General features: G+C 47.7%; 1 protein-coding gene across 9 annotated transcripts in view; it reads right to left on the minus strand.

Moving 5' to 3' along the window:
* The window catches only part of LOC125459679 (long-chain-fatty-acid--CoA ligase ACSBG2-like), a 118538-nt gene that overhangs the window by 22256 nt on the left and 74166 nt on the right, over nucleotides 1-22116 (minus strand). Inside the window, exon 14 of one of the 9 annotated variants that reach the window (XM_048546369.1) lies at nucleotides 20656-21009. The exons of the other annotated variants lie outside the window; for them this stretch is intronic. Within the exon in view, the coding sequence (XP_048402326.1) occupies nucleotides 20933-21009 (77 nt within the window). The 3' untranslated portion in view covers nucleotides 20656-20932. Of the gene's footprint in view, nucleotides 1-20655; nucleotides 21010-22116 lie in introns of those variants that run through there. 9 annotated transcript variants of the gene reach the window in all.

A 22116-nucleotide genomic window follows, 5' to 3' on the forward strand; every position in this document is an offset into this window, starting at 1 on the left:
CCAGGTTCAGTTTTAGAGTTAATTTCAGATTAGGATAGTAAACTTCAATTAAGTAAAATAGACACATTAAAGGACCGAGTTGCCTGATTCTTGCTGTTAAAAGTCAAGAACCTGAATTTTTGTCTAAATGAGGCATTGATCACTATAGCTAAACTGATTCCCTGAGCAGACCTTAATTAGAGAAGAAAATACTGCATGGTTAGCAAGGAGCACAAACAGTGTGAGACCAGAGCAAAGTGAAACAAAGACCAAGTGAGTCAAGGGCTAAGAAGTAGAAGTTGGCTTGTATATGGGTCTCCAATCTGTAGGAATGACATTGGAAATGGTATTAAATAGAAAATTAGAGCTGCATGCAATCAAGGAACATACATAATTGTGGGTACCTTTAACCTGCATTTAGATTAAGCAAATCAAATTAATAATGATCCTGTATAGGAAGAATTCCTATTATGTGCACAAGATGGTTTTCAGGATCAATACATTGAGGAACCAAACAGAACAGGCCATCCTACATTAGGTATTGTGTAATGAGAAAAGATATTTGGCATTATAGTTGTGCGAAGCTGCTTGGAGATAACCATAGAATTCTTCATCAAAATGGAGAGTGATGTAGTTGATTTTGAGACTAGAATCCAGAATCTAAATAAAGGAAACTATGATGGTGTGAGGAGTGAGTTGGCTATGGTGGAAATGTCACTTAAAGGGATGGTGATGGAAAGGCAATTTCAAGCATTCAAAGAGCTCCTAGAATTGCTCAGAAATAAAAATAGAGATTGCTGGAAAAACTCTGCCGGCCTGGCAGTATCTGTAGAGAGAAATCAGAGTGAAGTGACTCTTTCCAGTTCCAAGAAATGGTTTTAAGCTGCCAGACCTTCTAGTTCTTCCTGCAATCTCTATTTTTGTTTCTGATTTACAGCATTCACGGTTCTTTCAGTTTTCCTAGAAGTGTTCATTCCTGTCTTAAGTAAAATGTTGAAGGTGGACAAGCTATGGTTTATATGGGAAATTGGAGATAATATTAAATCCAAGGAAGATGCACACAAATTAGCAAGAGAAAAAACAACAGACCTCGAGAGTGGAAGCAGTTTAGAATTCAGCAAAGGATGAAAGACATTTATTGAGAAAGGCAAAATAATGTGCAAGAGTAAAACTGTGGAGAACACAAAAACTAGCTAAATGTTCCTGAGGGTATGTGAAGGTAAATTGATTGGTGAAGGCAAATGTAGGCCCTGTACAGTCAAAAACAGAGGAATTTCTAATGGGGAACAAAAGTGGCAGTCCAACTAAATACATACATTTGATTCTGTGCTCACAAAGGAAGACACAAATAACATAGCAGCAATGTTGGGGAGCACAGGGTTCAGACAGAGGGCAGTGCTAAAGGAAATTATTATCAGTAGGAGAATGGTGTTATGAAATTGACAAAATTGAAGGCTAATAAATCCCAAGGTCCTGATAATCTATATCCCAGAGTACTAAAGGAGTAGCCTTAGACATAGTGGATATATTGATGGTCATCTGCCAAGATTCTATAGACTCTAAAACAGTTGCGACAGTTTGGCGAATAGTTTATGTAATGCCACTGTTTAGGAGGGGAGGTAGAGAGAGATCTGAGATTTTCGGCCAGACAGTCTGATGGCAGGAATGCGCATTATGAAAGATTCAGTAGCTGAGCATTTGGAAAACAGTGGTGGGATCAGAGACAGTTAGCATGATTTTATAAAAGGGAAATCCTGCCTAGTCAGTTAGAATTCTTTAAGGATGTAACGGGGAGAGTTAACAGGGTGGGTGGAGAGCCAGCAAACCGGAAGGCTTTTCACAGGTATAATCAATAGAGTGGAGCTGGGGGAGCACAGCAGGTAAGGCAGCATCAGAGGAGCAGGAAGGTCGATGTTTTGGGTTTACACCCTTCATCAGGACTGGGGAGGAGGGTGTAAGTGAACTCAGAATACACCTCCTCCCACCCACCCTCCTGCAAAAATTCCATCCCCTATTCCCAATTCCTCCGCCTCCGCCGCATCTGCTCCCACGATTAGACATTCCACTCCCGCACATCCCAAATGTCCAAGTTCTTTAAGGACCGCAACTTTCCCCCCACGGTGATCGAGAACGCCCTTGACCGCATTTCCCGCGACACATCCCTCACACCCCGCCCCCGCCACAACCGCCCCAAGAGGATCCCCCTCGTTCTCACACACCACCCTACCAACCTCCGGATACAACGCATTATCCTCCGACACTTCCGCCATTTACAATCCGACCCCACCACCCAAGACATTTTTCCATCCCCTCTCCCCTGTCTGCTTTCCGGAGAGACCACTCTCTCCGTGACTCCCTTGTTCGCTCCACACTGCCCTCCAACCCCACCACACCCGGCACCTTCCCCTGCAACCGCAGGAAATGCTACACTTGTCCCCACACCTCCTCCCTCACCCCCATCCCAGGCCCCAAGATGACATTCCACATTAAGCAGAGGTTCACCTGCACATCTGCCAATGTGGTATACTGCATCCACTGTACCCGGTGCGGCTTCCTCTACATTGGGGAAACCAAGCGGAGGCTTGGGGACCGCTTTACAGAACACCTCTGCTCAGTTCGCAACAAACAACTGCACCTCCCAGTCGCAAACCATTTCCATTTCCACTCCCCCTCCCATTCTCTTGATGACATGTCCATCATGGGCCTCCTGCACTGCCACAATGATGCCACCCGAAGGTTGCAGGAACAGCAACTCATATTCCGCCTGGGAACCCTGCAGCCATATGGTATCAATGTGGACTTCACCAGTTTCAAAATCTCCCCTTCCCCTACTGCATCCCTAAACCAGCCCAGTTCATCCCCTCCCCCCACTGCACCACACAACCAGCCCAGCTCTTCTCTCCCCCCCCCACCCACTGCATCCCAAAACCAGTCCAACCTGTCTCTGCCTCCCTAACCGGTTCTTCCCCTCACCCATCCCTTCCTCCCACCCCAAGCCGCACCCCCAGCTACCTACTAACCTCATCCCACCTCCTTGACCTGTCCGTCTTCCCTGGACTGAACTATCCCCTCCCTACCTCCCCACCTACACTCTCTCCACCTATCTTCTTTACTCTCCATCTTCGGTCCGCCTCCCCCTCTCTCCCTATTTATTCCAGTTCCCTCACCCCATCCCCCTCTCTGATGAAGGGTCTAGGCCCGAAACGTCAGCTTTTGTGCTCCTGAGATGCTGCTTGGCCTGCTGTGTTCATCCAGCCTCACATTTTATTATCTTGGAATCTCCAGCATCTGCAGTTCCCATTATCTCAGAAATAAATGGAGGAAGGTAGTTGGGATGGCGATAGGTGGATGCAGGTAGGGATAGTGGGGATTGGTCAGTAGGAAGGGCGGGGCAGCTAGTGTCAGGTCAAGAAGGCATGGATGAGAGGGAACATTGCACATAGGATGAGGCTTGGGGATGGGGAGATTTTGAAACTGATGAATTCTATGATGATGTATTGGACTGCGGGTTCCTGAGGTAGAATATGAGGTGCTGTTCGTCCTTGCGGATGGCGTGATTGTGACACTGGAGGAGGCCCAGGATGGACATGTCGTCCAGGGATTGGGAGGGGGGAGTTAAAATGGTTAGTGACAGGATGATGTTGATTAGAGCGTACAGAGCGCAGATGCTCTGCAAATCTGTCAACGAATGTACATTTGGCCTCACTGAAGTAGAGGAGGCCACATGGGAAGCAATGGATATAGAAGACCAGATTGGAGGATGTATAGGTGAATCCTGCCCTGTCAGATTTGGAAAGTTTGTCTGGGGCCTTGGACGGAGGTGAGAGGGGAGGTGTAGGAGCAGGTGTAGCACCTCCAGTGTGGTGGGGACAGAGTCAGAGTGAGTGAGCAGTCCTTATGAAAGGCAGGTAGGAGTGGGAGGGAAATATCTCTGGCAGGGGATCGGATTTCAGGTGGCAGAAGTGGCAGAGAATGATACACTGGATGTGAAGGTTGGTGGGGTGATATGTGAGGACCAGGGGGACTTTGCACTTAGTTTTGTTGGGAGGGGAGGGAATTTTAGGGCAAAAATGTGGGAAATGCAAGCAATGCAGTTGAGAGCATTGTGGATTATTGGAGGGGGAATGTTCTGGTGCTTGAAGCAGGAGGATATCTAGGATGTCTGGGAATGGAACGCTCCATCTTGGGAGCAGGTGAGATGGGGAAATTGGGAGTAAGGGATTACATTTTTGCAGCAGGGTGCAGTGGGTTTGAAATAGATGTCAGTGTTGAGATGTTTACTGGAGACGGAGAGGTCCAGGAAGGGGTGGGAGGTATCGGAGATGGGTCCAGGTAAATTTGAGATTGGGCTGAAAGGTGTTTGTAGAGTTGGTGAACTATTCAACACCCTCATGGGAGCATGAAGCAGTGCCAATACAGTCATTGATGTACCAGAGGAAGAGGTGAGGGATGTTGTCATTGTAACAGTGTAATATATTCTGCCTCGGGAGCCTACAGCCAAATGGCTTAAAACATAGAATTCACCAGTTTCAAATCTCCCCAGCCCTGGCCTCATCCCATGTCCAACCTTCCGTCTCATCCCTGCCTCCTTGACCTGATACAACCTGCCTGACTTCTTACCTACCTATCTGCCCCACCCTTCATACTGACCGATCCCCACTACCTACCTCTGACCTATCACCATCCCACCTGCCTTATGACAGCCCTACCCCTCCTCCCTCTATTTAGTTCCCAGCTCCCTTCCCCCTCCCCAGTCCTGATGAAGGGTGTAAACCCAAACGTCGACTTCCCTGCTCCTCTGCTGCCCGACCTGCTGTGCTCCCCCAGCTCCACGCTGTATTGATTCTGACTCCAGCATCCTGTAATTCTTGCTATCTTAGAATCATAGAATCTCTACTGTGCAGAAAGGCCATTCAGTCCATCATGTCTGCACCAACCCTCACACCCAGACATCTACCCTAACCCATAATGCCACATTTACCATAGCTAATCCACTAGCCTACACATCTCTGTATTGTACAGACAATATGGGATGGCAAATCCACCTAACCTGCACATCTTTGGACTGTGGGAGTAAACTTTAGTATCCAGTGGCAATTCACACAAACACGGGCAGAATTTGCAAACTCCACACAGGCTGGGAAATTATCCCTGATGCTTTGAGGCAGGAGTGCTAACCACTGAGCCACCCTGTTCCTGCTTTTCCCCACATCCTTTGACCACTTTAGCCCCAAGTGCTATTGTCCAACTTCTTGAAATCATAAAAATGTTTTGTCCTCAACCACTTCCTATGGCAGCAAATTCTACAGGCTCACCAGTCTGAGTGTAGAAATTTCGCTGTACCTTGGCCTGAAATGGGGTTTACCCTGTATCCTTTGCCTGTGACCCCTTCTGGACTCCCCAGTCATTGGGAACATCTTTCCTTGTCTAGTCCTGTTAGATTTTTTTACTGGTTCCCAAGATGTTGTCCTCATTCTTCTGATCTCTAACAAATATAATCCTAACCAATTCAACCTATCCTCGTATGTGAATCCTGCCATTTCAGAAATCAGTCTAGTAAACCTACGCTGTCTTCCCTTAATAGCATAGAGACCCTTCCTCAGATAAGGAGACTAAAACTGTATGCGACACTCCAGGTGTGGTCTCACCAAGGCCCCGTACAATTGCGACAAGACATCCTTGCTCCTGTACTTGAATTCTCTTGCAATGAAGGCTAATGTACAATTTGCCTTCTTTCCTGTCTCCTGTACCTGTATGTCTATCTTCAGGCACTGGTGTATAAGGATACCCAGGTCCCATCATACAATTCCCCTCTTTCAATTATCAGCCATTCAGGTAATAATCCACCTTCCGTATTTGCTATTAAAGTGGATCACCTCACTTTCATCCACAATATACTGCATCTGCAATGCATTTTTTCCGCTCTCTGTCTGTCCAAATCATATGACAACATCTCTACAAGCTCCTCACAGTTCACTCTCCCACCCATCTTGAGTCATCTGTATATTTGGAATATTGCATTTAGTTCCTTTGTCCAAATCATTATATCGTGAATAGCTGGGATCCTGGCAGTGACCCCTATCATACCCCACTAATTACTGCCTGCACACAGGAAAAAACTGGATTGTTCCCACACATCGTTTCCTGTCTGCCAGCAAATTTTCCATCCATCTGAATATACCACCCCCAATTCAATATGTTTCATGCTGATCTGTTGTGTGGGATTTCTTCACCCAGAGAGTGGTGAACCTGAGGAATTCACTATCATAGGAAGCAGTCAAGAGCAAAACATAGTGGGATTTCAAGAAGTTGGATAAAAACACTTGGGCTTAAAGATGTCAAAGGATGAGAGAGGAACAGGGACAGGCTATTAAGTGGCATGATCAGCCATAATAATGATAGCATAATAGACACTAAAGGGTTGAATGGCCTGCTCATACTTCCATGTTTCTATTAGTACACTGATTATACTGTTGGAAATTTGATTCAAAGTAGAACTCCAAGGCTGAGTGGTGTATACAAATTATACTGTTGGATATTTGATTTGAAGTGGAAATTTGTGCAAGGAATAACAACTGAGCTTTAATTAAGGTTTATTGCAAGAAGTAAACTGTCCAGAGTGAGAGATAACATAAGGCATGGGTCAAGAGGCTTACCTGCAGTGAGAGCAGCAGCAAATTGACATCACAAACCACAGCACAATGCAAGTGCAGGGAAAGAAGCCCATTGGTGAGTAGGACTGGTGAATTATTCTAGTCTTGAAATAAAATTAGGGTCTTCAGTTTATATTTAGGTGTCCAGTGTTTTTCTTCTCTCTTCTTAAGCTGTCCTGGTGAGATGGGCTTCACTGGAACAGTGCTGGGACCAGTATTCTGGCAAATTGAAACTATGGCTAAAACTAAATAGAGGGGGAAGGTAGCGAGTTTTGAGAAGATTTGTAGCTCAGGTTGAGGTTCTGGATGTGAGTTTGCTCACTGAGCTGGAAGGTTCGTTTTCAGATGTTTCGTCACTTTTTTTTTGAAAAAATATACTTTATTCGTAAGATGTACAAAAAATAAAACATATTTACACACCTACCCAGTCATGCAAGCCGCTCCGGGTTACCCAGGGGGTACATACACCAACTAAAGGAAAAAAAAACAAAACAGAAAAAAAAAAACAAAGCAAAGAAAATACCCCAGCAGTCGTCACCCCGCACAGTCCCAGTTGGCCCCCTGACCAGTTGGGGAAGGCGCCAGCTGGGCCCAGTTACCAGATAGGATTCTTTTCCCTTTTCTGGACGAGGGGGCTCATACGGTGGTCTTTCCCCACCGCGCCTTGGCGGCGGCTGCCCCAAGCTTTAGCGCGTCCCTCAGCACGTAGCCCTGGACCTTGGAGTGCGCCAGTCTGCAACACTCGGTCGGGGTCAGTTCTTTCAGCTGGCAGACCAGCAAGTTGCGGGCAGACCAAAGAGCGTCTTTCACCGCATTGATGGTCCTCCAGGCGCAGTTGATGTTGGTCTCGGTGTGCGTCCCCGGAAACAGCCCGTAGAGCACGGAGTCCCGCGTCACGGAGCTGCTCGGGACGAACCTCGACAAATACCACTGCATCCCCCTCCAGACCTCCTGCGCATAGGCACACTCCAGAAGGAGGTGATCAACAGTCTCGTCCCCCCCGCAGCCACCTCGAGGGCAGCGTGCGGTGGTGCAGAGATTCCGGGCATGCATAAAGGATCTCACTGGCAGAGCCCCTCTCACCGCCAGCCAAGCAATGTCCTTGTGCTTGTTTGAAAGTTCTGGCGATGAGGCATTCTGCCAAACGACTTTGGCAGTCTGCATGGGGAACCACACGACGGGATCCACCCTCTCCTTTTCCCGAAGGGTCCTGAGGATACTACGTGCTGACCACTGCCTGACGGCCTTGTGGTCAAAGGTGTTTCCTTTCAAAAATTTCTCCACGAAGGACAGGTGGTACGGAACGGTCCAACTACTCGGAGCGTTCCGCGGCAACGAGGCCAGGCCCATCCTTCGCAACACCGGGGACAGGTAGAACCTCAGTAAGTAGTGACACTTGGTGTTTGCGTACTGAGGATCTACGCACAGCTTGATGCAGCCACACACAAAGGTAGCCGTCAGGGCGAGGGTGGCGTTCGGTACGCCCTTTCCCCCATTTCCCAGGTCTTTGTACATGGTATCTCTGCGGACCCGGTCCATCCTCGACCCCCAAATGAAGTGGAAGATGGCCCGGGTGACCGCAGCGGCGCAGGTCCAGGTAATAGGCCAGGCCTGCGCCACATACAACAGTACCGAAAGCCCCTCGCACCTGACAACCAGGTTCTTACCCGCGATGGAGAGGGACCGGAGCGTCCACCTGCCCAGCTTCTGCTTAAATTTGGAGATACGCTCCTCCCAAGTCTTAGTGCATGCCCCAGCTCCACCAAACCAAACACCCAGCACCTTCAGGTAGTCTGTCCTGACGGTGAAGGGGATGAAGGAGCGGTCGTCCCAGTTCCCGAAGAACATGACCTCGCTCTTACCCCTATTGACTTTGGCACCCGAGGCCAGTTCAAACTGGCCGCAGATGTCCAACAGCCTACTCACCGACCGACGATCGGTGCAGAAGACGGCGACATCATCCATGTACAGGGAGGTCTTGACCTGAAGGCCTCCGCTGCCTGGGATAGTCACGCCCCTCAGGCTCACGTCCTTCCTGATGGAGGCGAAGGGCTCCACACAGCACACGAACAAGGCAGGAGAGAGCGGGCAGCCCTGCCTGACTCCAGATCTAACAGGAAAACTGTCTGATTCCCACCCGTTGATCGAGACTGCGCTAACGATGTTGGCGTAGAGCAGCCGGATCCAATTGCGGATGCCCTCCCCAAACCCCAATTTGGAGAGGACGTCCCTCATGTAAGCATGAGAGACCCTGTCGAAGGCCTTCTCCTGGTCCAGGCTGATGAGGCAGGTGTCCACCCGCCTGTCCTGCACGGAGGCGATCGTATCCCTGATGAGCGCGAGGCTCTCAGCGATCTTCCTGCCCAGCACAGCACAGGTTTGGTCAGGGAGAATCACCGACTCCAGGACAGACCTGACCCGGTTGGCAATGACCTTGGCCAGGATTTTGTAGTCCACGTTCAAAAGTGAAATGGGACGCCAATTCTTAATTTCTTCCCTCTCCCCCTTCCTCTTGTAAATGAGGGTGATGATGCCCTTCCTCATGGACTTGCACATTTCCCCTGCCCGAAGCGCACTATCGTACACCTCCAGCAGGTCCTGGCCGACCAGGCCCCACAGAGCAGAATACAGCTCGACCGGTAAGCCATCACTTCCGGGAGTCCTATTCCTCTGCAAGGACTTGAGGGCTCTGGCCAGCTCGTCCAGGGATATCGGCCGGTCCAGCCACTCCCTCGTGCCGTCGTCTAAGACCTCCGTGATAGACGACAGGAACGACTCGGAGGCCGTGCTGTCCGTGGGCTTCGTGTCGTACAGTCCGGCATAGAAGGATCTGCTGATCCTCAAAACGTCGGGCCGAGACGACGTCACCGAGCCGTCGTCCTCCTTCAGCCGGCTAAGCACAGAGCTCTCTTTGTGCACCTTCTGAAAGAAGAAACGCGAGCACGTCTCGTCCTGCTCCACGGAGCGGACCCTGGACCAGAAGATTATCCTGGAGGCCTCCGCGGCGAAGAGCGAGGCTTGCTGGCCCCTCACCTCGCGGAGGTCCTCCGTGACATCGACCCCCATCAACTGCAGAAGGAGCAGGTTCTGCACCCTTTTCTGGAGTCGCGACAGCTTTCCCCGCCTCTCTCTTGCCTTCTGAACACCCTTGAGGACAAAGAACCTCTTGATGTTCTCCTTCACCGTCTCCCACCAGTCGCCTGGAGACTCAAAGAGGGGTTTCACGGTTCTCCACCCGGTGTACTCCCTCTTAAGCTCCTCGACGTTCTCTGGGGTCAACAGAGTCGTGTTGAGCTTCCACGTCCCCTTGCCGGCCGGCTGGTCGTCCTGTAAGTGACAGTCGGCCAACAGGAGGCAGTGGTCAGAGAAGAACACCGGCTCGACACCAGTGGATCTGACCGAGAACGTCCGTGACACAAACAGGAAGTCTATCCTTGAGCGGATAGACCCGTCTGGCCGCGACCAGGTGTACCTCTGCTGCGCTCCGTCTGCAGGGGTGCTGAAGACGTTGAGCAGCTTGGCGTCCTTCACCGTGCCCATCAGGAATCTGGACGTGACGTCCAGTTGAATCCCCCCACCCGCTGTCCCCACGCCGGATCTTCCATCTGCATCAATGATGCAGTTGAAGTCTCCGCCTAGGATGACCGGCCTGGACGTAGCCAGCAGGGGTGGAAGCCGCTGCAGGACGTCCAACTGCTCACTCCGTACCACTGGGGCGTACACGTTGATCAGCCTCAGAGGAGCATTCCTGTAGGTGATGTCAGCCACTAGGAGGCGCCCCCCCACCACCTCCTGAACTTGAGAGATGGTGAAGTTGTGCCCCCGCAGCAGAATAGCCAGGCCCGAGGAGCGACAGTCGTTACCCCCCGACCAGATCGAAGGCCCACAGGTCCAGGTGCCGGACCATTTCCCGTACCTGCCGAGGTGCGGTATCCCGCACTCCTGCAGAAACAGGAGGTCCGCCTTGATGGTGGTCAGGTAGCCAACGTGGACACACATCTCGCGGTTGACTTGACGCTGCGCACATTAATGCTCGCAATTCGTACCCTCATTGTGGGCAGTGACCGCAGTACCCTCCCCAGGTCCAAGGTCCAGCCCCTCCATCTGTCCCTTCATGCCCATTGCCCGGGCTAACTGCTGGACGCTCTCTGGGCTCAGGAAACCGTCTGTGCTGCCTTCCGGGTGGCATCCCCCCGCCAGGGGTGCGGAGGCAGGAGGGTCCGGCTCCGGATCAGGCTGGGGACGTGCTGTTTCCTCCTTCCCGCCTGGAAGTTCCGGGGGGCCCTCCAGTGCTCCAGCGGCACTTGACTGGGTGTCGGAGTGAGCCTCAGGACGCCTCCCGTCACCTGGAAGCGGGTGCTGCTTTCCTTCCCCCTCGAGACCTTTAACTTCTGCTTCGGGTGGGCCCTCTCCGAATCCTCCTCGTCAGAGGAGCTCTTATAGCCCCCCTGTAGCTGCCTCTTCCCTCCTGATTGTTGCGGTTCCTGGGCCCGTCGACGCACCTTCCTCCTCGCTTTCCGGACTGTAGTCCACTCCCCTGGGTTGCCTGCCGCCGCCTCCATTGGCTCCGGGTTGTCGGGGGGGATCGGAGCCTGCAGGGGTGCTTTGCTGGCCTCGGGCCCATCCTGCAGGGCTGGGCCCTCCTGCACGGCCTGGCCCTCCTGCACATTAGTGGGGTCCTTGCTGGGCCCTGGTGCCTTCCTCTCCTCCGGGGGGGCTGGCCCCGCATTACCCCTGCCGGCGACCTGGGCGTAGGTGGTACCCCGCCGCGGGCATGCCCTATAGAAGTGGCCCGCTTCCCCGCAAAGGTTGCAGCTTCTCTCTCGTGGGCAATCCTTTGCAAAGTGTCCCTCCTCCCTGCAGTTCCTGCAGACGGTGACTTTGCAGTCGGCCGCCATGTGACCTGACCTACCACAGGCATGGCAGACTTTAGGTTGCCCTGCATAGGTCAGGTAGCCCCTGCTCCCGCCGATCGCGAAGCTGGACGGTGGGTGTGCGACATTCCCGTCTGCGCCCATCCTCAGCGTCACCTTGACCTGCCTCTTACTCGTCCAGATGCCAAAGGGGTCCACGATGTCAGTTAGGTCCCCTTCCACCTTCACATACCTTCCGAGGAAGGTCAGGACATCAACTGCTGGCACATGCGGGTTGTACATGTGTACAGTCACCATACGGCTCCTCTGTGCTGGCATCACGAACAGCGGGACAGCGGTCAATACAGAGAGGGGGCCCTCACCTCCTTTCTCCTTGAAAACCTCCAGGAAGCGCTCGCAAAGCTTGGCACTCCGGAAGGTCACATCGTAAAAACCCCCTCCGGGGAAATCCTGCAGGCAGTAAATGTCCGCAGCAGCGAACCCACAACAGTCCAACAGGACCCTCTTCACGAAGAAGGTGCGGTCCACAGGTGCACCTTCATCCACCTTCTTTACGGAAACACGGATGGTGTTCCGGACCCCCTGACCTGGGGCACGAGCACTTGCCGCAGCCATCGTTGCAGGTTGGCTGCTCCCCTGAACCAGCGTTAGGGCGAAGCCAGCATTAAGATCCACTGGTCGCAAGGGTGCACAGCCAACCCGACGTCTTCCTTTCACCTCCAACACAGCGCTCTCCTCCTCTCGGTCCACAAGAGAGTGGGTCTTTATTGTGTTCGAGATGTAACCTGGTTCACTGAGCTGGAAGGTTTGTTGTAGGTTGGCTGCTCCCCTGAACCAGCGTTAGGGCGAAGCCAGCATTAAGATCCACTGGTCGCAAGGGTGCACAGCCAACCCGACGTCTTCCTTCCACCTCCAAGACTGCACTCTCGTCCTCTCAGTCCACAAGAGAGTGGGTCTTTATTGTGTTCGAGATGTAAGCTGGTTCACTGAGCTGTAAGGTTTGTCCCCAGATGTTTTGTCACCATTCTAGGTAACATCAACAGTGAGCCTCCGACGAAGCACTGGTGTTATGTCCCGCTTTCTATTTATCTGGTTAGGTTTCCTTGGGTTGGTGATGTCATTTCCTGCGTTGGTGATGTCATTTCCTGTTCTTTTTCTCAGGGGATGGTAGATTGGCGATTGCCAATCTACCATCCCCTGAGAATGGAATGCCATGCTTCTAGGAATTCTCGTGCATGTCTCTGTTTGGCTTGTCCTAGGATGGATGTGTTGTCCCAATCAAAGGGATGTCCTTCCTCATCTGTATGTAAGGATACGAGTGATAGTGGGTCATGTCGTTTTGTGGCTAGTTGATGTTCATGTATCCTGGTGGCTAGCTTCCTGCCAGTTTGTCCAATGTAGTGTTTGTCACAGTTCTTGCAAGGTATTTTGTAGATGACGTTCGTTTTATTTGTTGTCTGTATAGGGTCTTTTAAATTCATTAGCTGCTGTTTTATTGTGTTAGTGGGTTTGTGGGCTACCCTGATGCCAAGAGGTCCGAGTAGCCTGGCAGTCATTTCGGAAATGTCTTTGATGTAGGGGAGCGTGGTTACGGTTTCTGAGCCCGTTTTGCCTGTTTGTTTGGGTTTATTGCTGAGGAATCGGCGGACTGTGTTCATAGGGTACCCATTCTTTTTGAATACGCTGTATAGGTGATTTTCTTCTGCTCTGCGTAGTTCCTCTGTGCTGCAGTGTGTGGTGGCTCGTTGGAATAATGTTCTAATGCAGCTTCGTTTGTGGGTGTTGGGATGGTTGCTCCTGTAGTTCAGTATTTGGTCCGTATGTGTTGTTTTCCTGCAGACGCTGGTTTGAAGTTCCCCACTGGCTGTTCGCTCTACTGTGACATCTAGGAATGGCCGTTTGTTGTTGTTTTCCTCCTCTTTTGTGAATGTTATGCCAGTAAGAGTATTATTGATGGTCTTGAAGGTTTCCTCTAATTTGTTTTGTTTAGTGATGACAAAGGTGTCATCCACAGAGCGGACCCAAAGTTTGGGTTGGATGATTGGCAGAGCTGTTTGTTCGAGTCTCTGCATTACTGCCTCTGCTAAGAACCCTGATATCGGAGATCCCATGGGTGTACCGTTGGTTTGTCTGTAGGTTTTGTTATTGAAAGTGAAGTGGGTGGTGAGGCATGGGTCCACTAGCTCGATGATGTCCTTGCTGATGAGGTTGGTGGTGTCTGGTGTATGTGTCTTCTGTTCTTCTAATAGTGTAGTCAGTGTTTCTTTGGCCAGGTTGATGTTGATGAATGTGAACAGGGCTGTTACGTCAAAGGAGACCATTATTTCATCCTCTTCTATCTTGGTGTCTTTGGTGTTCAGGAATTCTTGGGTGGAGCGAATGGAGTGGTGGGAGTCTTCTACTATGTGTTTTAGTCTTTGGTGTAGTTCCTTGGCTAGTCTGTAGGTTGGTGTTCCAGGTAGCGAGACTATGGGTCTGAGAGGGGCTCCTGGTTTGTGAATTTTTGGTAGTCCGTAGAAGCGTGGTGTGTTGGATCCATCTGGTTTCATTTTTTCGAAGTTTCTCTTGTTTAATTCTCCAGATTTTTGAAGTTTTTTTGAGTAAGGCTGTGATTCGGTTCTCTAGCTGTGGGGTCGGATCTATTGCCACCTGTTGGTAAGTGTCGGTATCTGCAAGCAATGCGTTCGCTTCTCAATGTGGTCTGTTCGGTTTAAAATGACTGTCAAGCGTCCTTTGTCTGCAGGTAGGATAACGATGTTTTTATCTTTTTTGAGTCTTTTTAGGGCTTTCCTTTCTTGTGTAGTGAGTGTGTTTTCTTCCTCTTTCCTGCTTAGTGTTGGTGCGACTGTATGTCTGATGGTTTGCTTGGTTTCTTATGTGAAAAGACTCAAAAAAGATAAAAACATCGTTATCCTACCTGCAGACAAAGGACGCTTGACAGTCATTTTAAACCGAACAGACTACATTGAGAACAAAATGTGAGGCTGGATGAACACAGCAGGCCAAGCAGCATCTCAGGAGCACAAAAGCTGACGTTTCGGGCCTAGACCCTTCATCAGAGAGGGGGATGTGGTGAGGGTTCTGGAATAAATAGGGAGAGAGGGGGAGGCGGACCGAAGATGGAGAGAAAAGAAGATAGGTGGAGAGAGTATAGGTGGGGAGGTAGGGAGGGGATAGGTCAGTCCAGGGAAGACGAACAGGTCAAGGAGGTGGGATGAGGTTAGTAGGTAGATGGGGGTGCGGCTTGGGGTGGGAGGAAGGGATGTGTGAGAGGAAGAACAGGTTAGGGAGGCAGAGACAGGTTGGACTGGTTTTGGGATGCAGTGGGTGGAGGGGAAGAGCTGGGCTGGTTGTGCGGTGCAGTGGGGGGAGGGGACGAACTCGGCTGGTTTAGGGATGCAGTTGGGGAAGGGGAGATTTTGAAACTGGTGAAGTCCACATTGATACCATTAGGCTGCAGGGTTCCCAGGCGGAATATGAGTTGCTGTTCCTGCAACCTTCGGGTGGCATCATTGTGGCACTGCAGGAGGCCCATGATGGACATGTCATCTAAAGAATGGGAGGGGGAGTGGAAATGGTTTGCGACTGGGAGGTGCAGTAGTTTGTTGCGAACTGTCTCTGCCTCCCTAACCTGTTCTTCCTCTCACCCATCCCTTCCTCCCACCCCAAGCCGCACCCCCATCTACCTACTAACCTCATCCCACCTCCTTGACCTGTCCGTCTTCCCTGGACTGACCTATCTCCTCCCTACCTCCCCACCTATACTCTCTCCACCTATCTTCTTTTCTCTCCATCTTCGGTCCGCCTCCCCCTCTCTCCCTATTTATTCCAGAACCCTCACCACATCCCCCTCTCTGATGAAGGGTCTAGGCCCGAAACGTCAGCTTTTGTGCTCCTGAGATGCTGCTTGGCCTGCTGTGTTCATCCAGCCTCACATTTTGTTGTCTTGGATTCTCCAGCATCTGCAGTTCCCATTATCTCTGAGACTACATTGAGAAAGCGAACGCACTGCTTGCAGATACCGACACTTACCAATAGGTGGCGATAGATCCAACCCCATAACTAGAGAACCGAATCACAGCCTTACTCAAAAATCTTCAAAAATCTGGAGAATTAAACAAGAGAAACTTCGAAAAAATGAAACCAGATGGATCCAACACACCACGCTTCTACGGACTACCAAAAATTCACAAACCAGGAGTCCCCCTCAGGCCCATAGTGTCGCTACCTGGAACACCAACCTACAGACTAGCCAAGGAACTACACCAAAGACTAAAACACATAGTAGAAGACTCCCACCACTCCATTCGCTCCACCCAAGAATTTCTGAACACCATCAAAGACACCAAGATAGAAGAGGATGAAATAATGGTCTCCTTTGACGTAACAGCCCTGTTCACATCCATCAACATCAACCTGGCCAAAGAAACACTGACTACACTATTAGAAGAACCGAAGACACATACACCAGACACCACCAACCTCATCAGCAAGGACAACATCATCAAGCTAGTGGACCTATGCCTCACCACCCACTTCACTTTCAATAACAAAACCTACAGGCAAACCAACGGTACACCCATGGGATCTCCGATATCAGGGTTCTTAGCAGAGACAGTAATGCAGAGACTCGAACAAACAGCTCTGCCAATCATCCAACCCAAACTTTGTGGATGACACCTTTGTCATCACTAAACAAAACAAATTAGATGAAACCTTCAAGACCATCAATAATACCCTTTACTGGCATAACATTCACAAAAGAGGAGGAAAACAACAACAAACTGCCATTCCTAGATGTCACAGTAGAGCGAACAGCCAATGGGGAACTTCAAACCAGCGTCTACAGGAAAACAACACATACGGACCAAATACTGAACTACAGGAGCAACCATCCCAACACCCGCAAACGAAGCTGCATTAGAACATTATTCCAATGAGCCACCACACACTGCAGCACAGAGGAACTACGCAGAGCAGAGGAAAATCACCTATACAGCGTATTCAAAAAGAATGGGTACCCTATGAACACAGTCCGCCGATTCCTCAGCAACAAACCCAAACAAACAGGCAAAACGGGCTCAGAAACCGTAACCACTCTCCCCTACATCAAAGACATTTCCGAAATGACTGCCAGACTACTCGGACCTCTTGGCATCAAGGTAGCCCACAAACCCACCAACACACTAAAACAGCAGCTAATGAACTTAAAAGACCCTATACAGACAACAAATAAAACGAACGTCATCTACAAAATACCTTGCAAGAACTGTGACAAACACTACATTGGACAAACTGGCAGAAAGCTAGCCACCGGGATACATGAACATCAACTAGCCACAAAACGACATGACCCACTATCACTCGTATCCTTACATACAGATAAGGAAGGACACCACTTTGATTGGGACAACACATCCATCCTAGGACAAGCCAAACAGAGACACGCACGAGAATTCCTGGAAGCATGGCATTCCAACCGGAATTCCATCAACAAACACATTGATTTGGAGCCAATCTACCATCCCCTGAGAAAAAGAACAGGAAATGACATCACCAACGCAGGAAATGACATCACCAACCCAAGGAAACCTAACCCGATAAATAGAAAGCGGGACATAACACCAGCGCTTCGTCGGAGGCTCACTGATGATGTTACCTAGAATGGTGATGAAACGTCTGAAAACGAACCTTCCAGCTCAGCGAGCAAACTCACATCCAGAGGGGGAAGGGTTTGGGAGAGAGGTAATGTAGGTTCACTCAGCAAGAGGCTATGGTAGCATTACAAGGCAGCTATTTGAATAATGATACCTAAAGTGGCCAGGAAAGGGTAGAGTATACAAAAAGAAAAAATCAGTAAATAAGGCCAAAGAAGGGTAAAATGTTTAAAAAAGCAAAATTGATGGCTTCTTTTTTGAATACTGTCATAGTTAGAGCAAAATAAATAATTTAACAGCCAAAATACAATTTAATGGGATGATCTTTAGCTGTTACAGGAACATGGTTGCAACACTAGGAACTGAATATTCAAAAGCATGTATTTCTGAAAGGACTAGCAGGAAGGAAATTATGGTGGGGTTGCATTGTTGATGTGAGATGGAATGAGTATGATAGCAAGAAAGGATCTTGCATTGGAAGACATAGAATCCAAATGGACCTTGGCAAGAAATGAAAAAGGAGACACTGGTAAGAATAGTCTATAGACCTCTGAACATTCACAGGTAGAGAATAAATCATGAGATGATGAAAGCATGAAACAAAGGCCGAACATTAATCATTGGTGGCTTTATTCTTTATATAGATTGGCAAAGGTAGACGTGAGGCAGAATTCATAGAGTGTATTTGGGACAGTTTCCAAAACATCGATATGGATCCAGCGAGGGATCAAGCTAATTTACATGCTGCGATCTGTAATGAGGTATGTTTAATAAACGGTGTTGGGGTAAAAGATCCCCAAGAAAATAGTGACCTTAAAACAGTAGAATTTGGCATTTGATTTGAGAGGGAGGAATGTGGGTCAGAAAAGACTGTGCTGAGCTTAATAAAGATAATCCATAAGGAGAAAGGGAATAGCTGGCTGCAAAGGACTGCAAAGGGAAAGCCGTTCAGCAGCAAAGATGATTGAGGAATAATGGCAGATGCTTAAGAAAATAATTTATAATTCACAGCAGAGGTACATCTCAATGGGGAAGGGGAATTCTGTATAAGGGATAGCCCAACTATGATTAACCAGGAAAGTTGAGGATAGTATCAAGTTGAAATAAAAAGCATACAATGTGGCAACAATTAGTGGTAAGCAAGAGGATTGAAAGCATTTTAAAAACCAACAAAAGGTGACCTACAGAGCAGAGGACTTTGGGAGGACTGATCAATGAATCATAAAGAGCTAGCATCCCATTCCAGCAGGTAAGAGGGAAGGTAAATGTAATGTTGGCTTTCATTTCAAAGGGAATAGAGTATAAATATAAGGAGGCTTTGCTAAAACTATACAAAACACTTTTTAGACCACAGTTGGAATAATGAGAATAGTTTTGGACCCCACAGCTAAGATATACTGGCATTGGAGACTTTCCAGAGAAGGTTCATTCGGCTAATACCAGATATGGAGGGGCTGTCTTATGAGAGGCTGAGTAGATTGGTCCTGTACTCATTGGGAATTTAGAAGTATCAGAGGTGACTTCATTGAAACATACAAGATTCTTAAGGGACTGGATAAGAGTGGATGCTTGTGGGAGAATCATGCAGAGGGCATAATCTCAAAATAAGGGGTTGTCCATTTAAAACAGATAAGGAATTTCTTCTCCAAGTGTAGTAAGTCCACAGAATTTGTTTTACCGCAGAGGATTGTCAAGGCTAGATCATTACATATATTCAAGGCTGACATAGACATTTTTTAAAATCAGTAAGGGAATCAAGGGTTCATAAAATCCCTAGAGTATGGAAGCAAGACATTTGGCCCATGGAGTCTGCACTGACCCTCAGAAGAACATCCCAGCCAGACCCATACCATCCCTGTAACACATATTTCCCATGGCCAAACCACCTAACTTGCACATCTTTGGACTGTAGGAGAAGATCAGAGCATTTGGAGGAAACTCGAGCAGATGCAGGAAGAATGTGCAAACTCCACACACTCCCTGATGCTCTGAGATGGTAGTGCTAACCACTGAGCCACCATGCCACCCCTTGTCACTGGACCTGAAATGCTAACTCCGCTTTCTCTTGACTGATGCTGCCAGACAATTTCTGTTCTTATTACTTCATTCATCAATTTACTCCTTTCTAATATAAAAATACTCCTTTCCACTATTATCAGTCAGTTGTCAACCATAAAAAAGTGAGAAGGACCTGAGTAATACTTCTATTAAATGTCATGTGCTATCATTCACTTTCTCCCTTGGCTCAAAATTTGTTCTGGGGGAAATAGCAGGCAAGTGCAATTTAGGATGATCAGATAACCTGTGATCTCATTGAATGGCAGAATAGTATCAATGGGCTGAATAGCCTACTTCTGCTTCTACATCTTAGGGTTTCATAAAAGTGTTACATCCATTTACCAATTATTAAAGCTCAACAATAGCCAGTAATTAACTATGTAACAATAAAGGCTTCAGTTTTAATCAATTCACATTTTCATTTCGAGTAGCATACAACAATATACTTCATTCATCAAAGAAGACAAAATAAAACAGGGTGCTGGAAATGGGAAACAAAACCAGAAATTGCTGAGAAACTCAGCAGGTCTAGCAGCGTCTGTGGAGAATAAAAATACTCAGCGTTTAGTTCCCAAGTTTCACTGGATCCAAAATATTAACTCTGCCCTCTCCTTACAGATAGAGCCAGATCTCCTGAGTTTCTCCAGAAATTTGTGTTATTACTTTATTCAGCAATTTGCTTCTTTCTGATAGAAAGGACTCCAACCATTGTTTTCAGTCAGTTGTCAACCATCAAAAGTGAGAAGGGGCTCAGTAACATTTTGATGGAACAGTAAATGCTTTCATTCACTTTCTGCCTTTGTTCAAAATTTGTCTTGATTTAGTGTAAAGTTAATCAGACTTACTGCTGAAAGATATTAATTTATCCAAAGTAATAGGAAAATGACACTAGGTACCATTTTTTTGAAGTAGAATTGGCTTACTTTCTTTTCTACCAATTTTGATCCTTGTGAAATTGTTGACCACTTGTTCCACAATAACCTGTTGTAAAACTAACCAACTACTTTGGAATCATCATGTATCACATTACCTGGGTCAAAATCAGGAATAAGAGATAGACCATTGCATTAGAGAATAGATATATGTATGGAGGAGGGGAGAATAGAAACAAATGACTGAATGTTCCGAATTTTGAAAATAATTTGAGAGCTTGGACTGTTTCCGGGTGCCAATCTTGACCACTGCCGTACTGGTCTTGCTGGTTTAATTTAACAAGAGGATGGCTAAATAGCAGGCTGGTTCCTGCCAAGGTCAGTAGGTGCTCAACGCTGTGTCAAGGCAAATCAGCGTGTTCAAAGTCTGTGTGAATCTGTCATTAATTTGAAAATGGAGCCAGACCCGCTACTGTTGCACCACAAGCTCACAGCTAAGTGTGAACAAGATTCAAGGATGGCGATCCAACCTCATGTGGCTTACTGCATCTTAACTTAGTTAAATTTGCCATAAATGTTCATCTTAAAGTAGCAAGCATCAAAGCAGTAAGAAACTGATTTGTACTTTTTTTTATTTGGATAATATTAAAATTATTACAATAGTGCTTGTTTCTGCCATCAACACACAACGGTCCAATCATCACATTTGCAATTCATGATAAAATAGAGATTTATGCTTATTGAACAGTGGACAGTTTCACAAACTATGAAAGATTGGTGCAGATTCCAAAACAAGATTTGGATGCTTTTGTACTTGCTCAACCATTCATGGAAAGACTTCAATCGAAATAAAATGATTCAATTATATCTTTGTACATTTTCAAAACAATTCCCCTTTTCAGTTTCATTGTTGGACCTGTGAACACAACATAAAATTTCAAAATGTGAAAGATTAAACAGTGCAAAATCTAGCCCAGTTATTTAAGACTGCGTTGACCTATGCAATTATTCCCCCACCTGGAATTTATTAGATGAGCGTCTATTTCTTGCTGTTACCTCTGTAAAAACTAGTACTTTATTTTAAAAAAGAACATCGTTATTTACAGAAAGAAAGAAAAACCATAACGTTGCACAATTTAAAACAAAGTGTTTGGATAACCGCCTATCCTCTTAAACCCAGAAGTAACAAAAATTAAACATAAATTACCAGGTAGATTGTATGAAATATAAACTATAAATGTAAGTTGCATGTTAAAAATTGAAAATACAGAAGAAAGATCTTACGAATTGACTCAGCAATCTACTCAGCATAAACGTAATCAAATTAACTTGGAATATCAGTCAAAACTCTCACTAATACAAAGCTTATCACCTCTTCAACTCATAGGATCATACAGCATGGAAACAGACCCTACAGTCCAACCACGCCAAATATAATCCCAACTAGAGTAACGTGCATGCTCCTGGCCCATATCCCTACAAACTCTCCAAACCTTTTGTGTTTGTGTGCTTAGCCAAATGTAGCCTGAATCCTAGCAGCTATAACCAACTGACATTCCACAGGAATGGTATGCCATCAAAAAACGCACATCTACAGAACATCCTCAACTCAGTCTGTTAGCATAGATCCACCAATATCAACTTCAACTAATAGGTGCAGTGACTATATTTTTGCCTATTCTTATATGTATATTTTCTGTTATATTTTCGCATCTGGATCTAGCATCTTCATCCTACCCGTACTGCACCACTGGAATCATCAACGAGTAAGTGCTGTTGTGAGCTAGATAAACACAGCAGGCCAAGCAGCATCAGAGGAGCAGGAAAGCTAACATTTTGGGTCTAGACCCTTCTTCTAGACCCAAAATGTCAGCTTTCCTGCTCCTCTATTGCTGCTTGGCCTGCTGTGTTCATCCAGCTCTACACCTTGTTATCTCAGATTCTCCAGCATCGGCAGTTCCTACAATCTCTGTAACTAGTAAGCGCTGATGGGTTTGTCTCCTTTTACATAGCTTCAACCAGC

This window comes from Stegostoma tigrinum, chromosome 1, assembly GCF_030684315.1.
Source record: "Stegostoma tigrinum isolate sSteTig4 chromosome 1, sSteTig4.hap1, whole genome shotgun sequence".
NCBI classification, from domain to species: domain Eukaryota; kingdom Metazoa; phylum Chordata; class Chondrichthyes; order Orectolobiformes; family Stegostomatidae; genus Stegostoma; species Stegostoma tigrinum.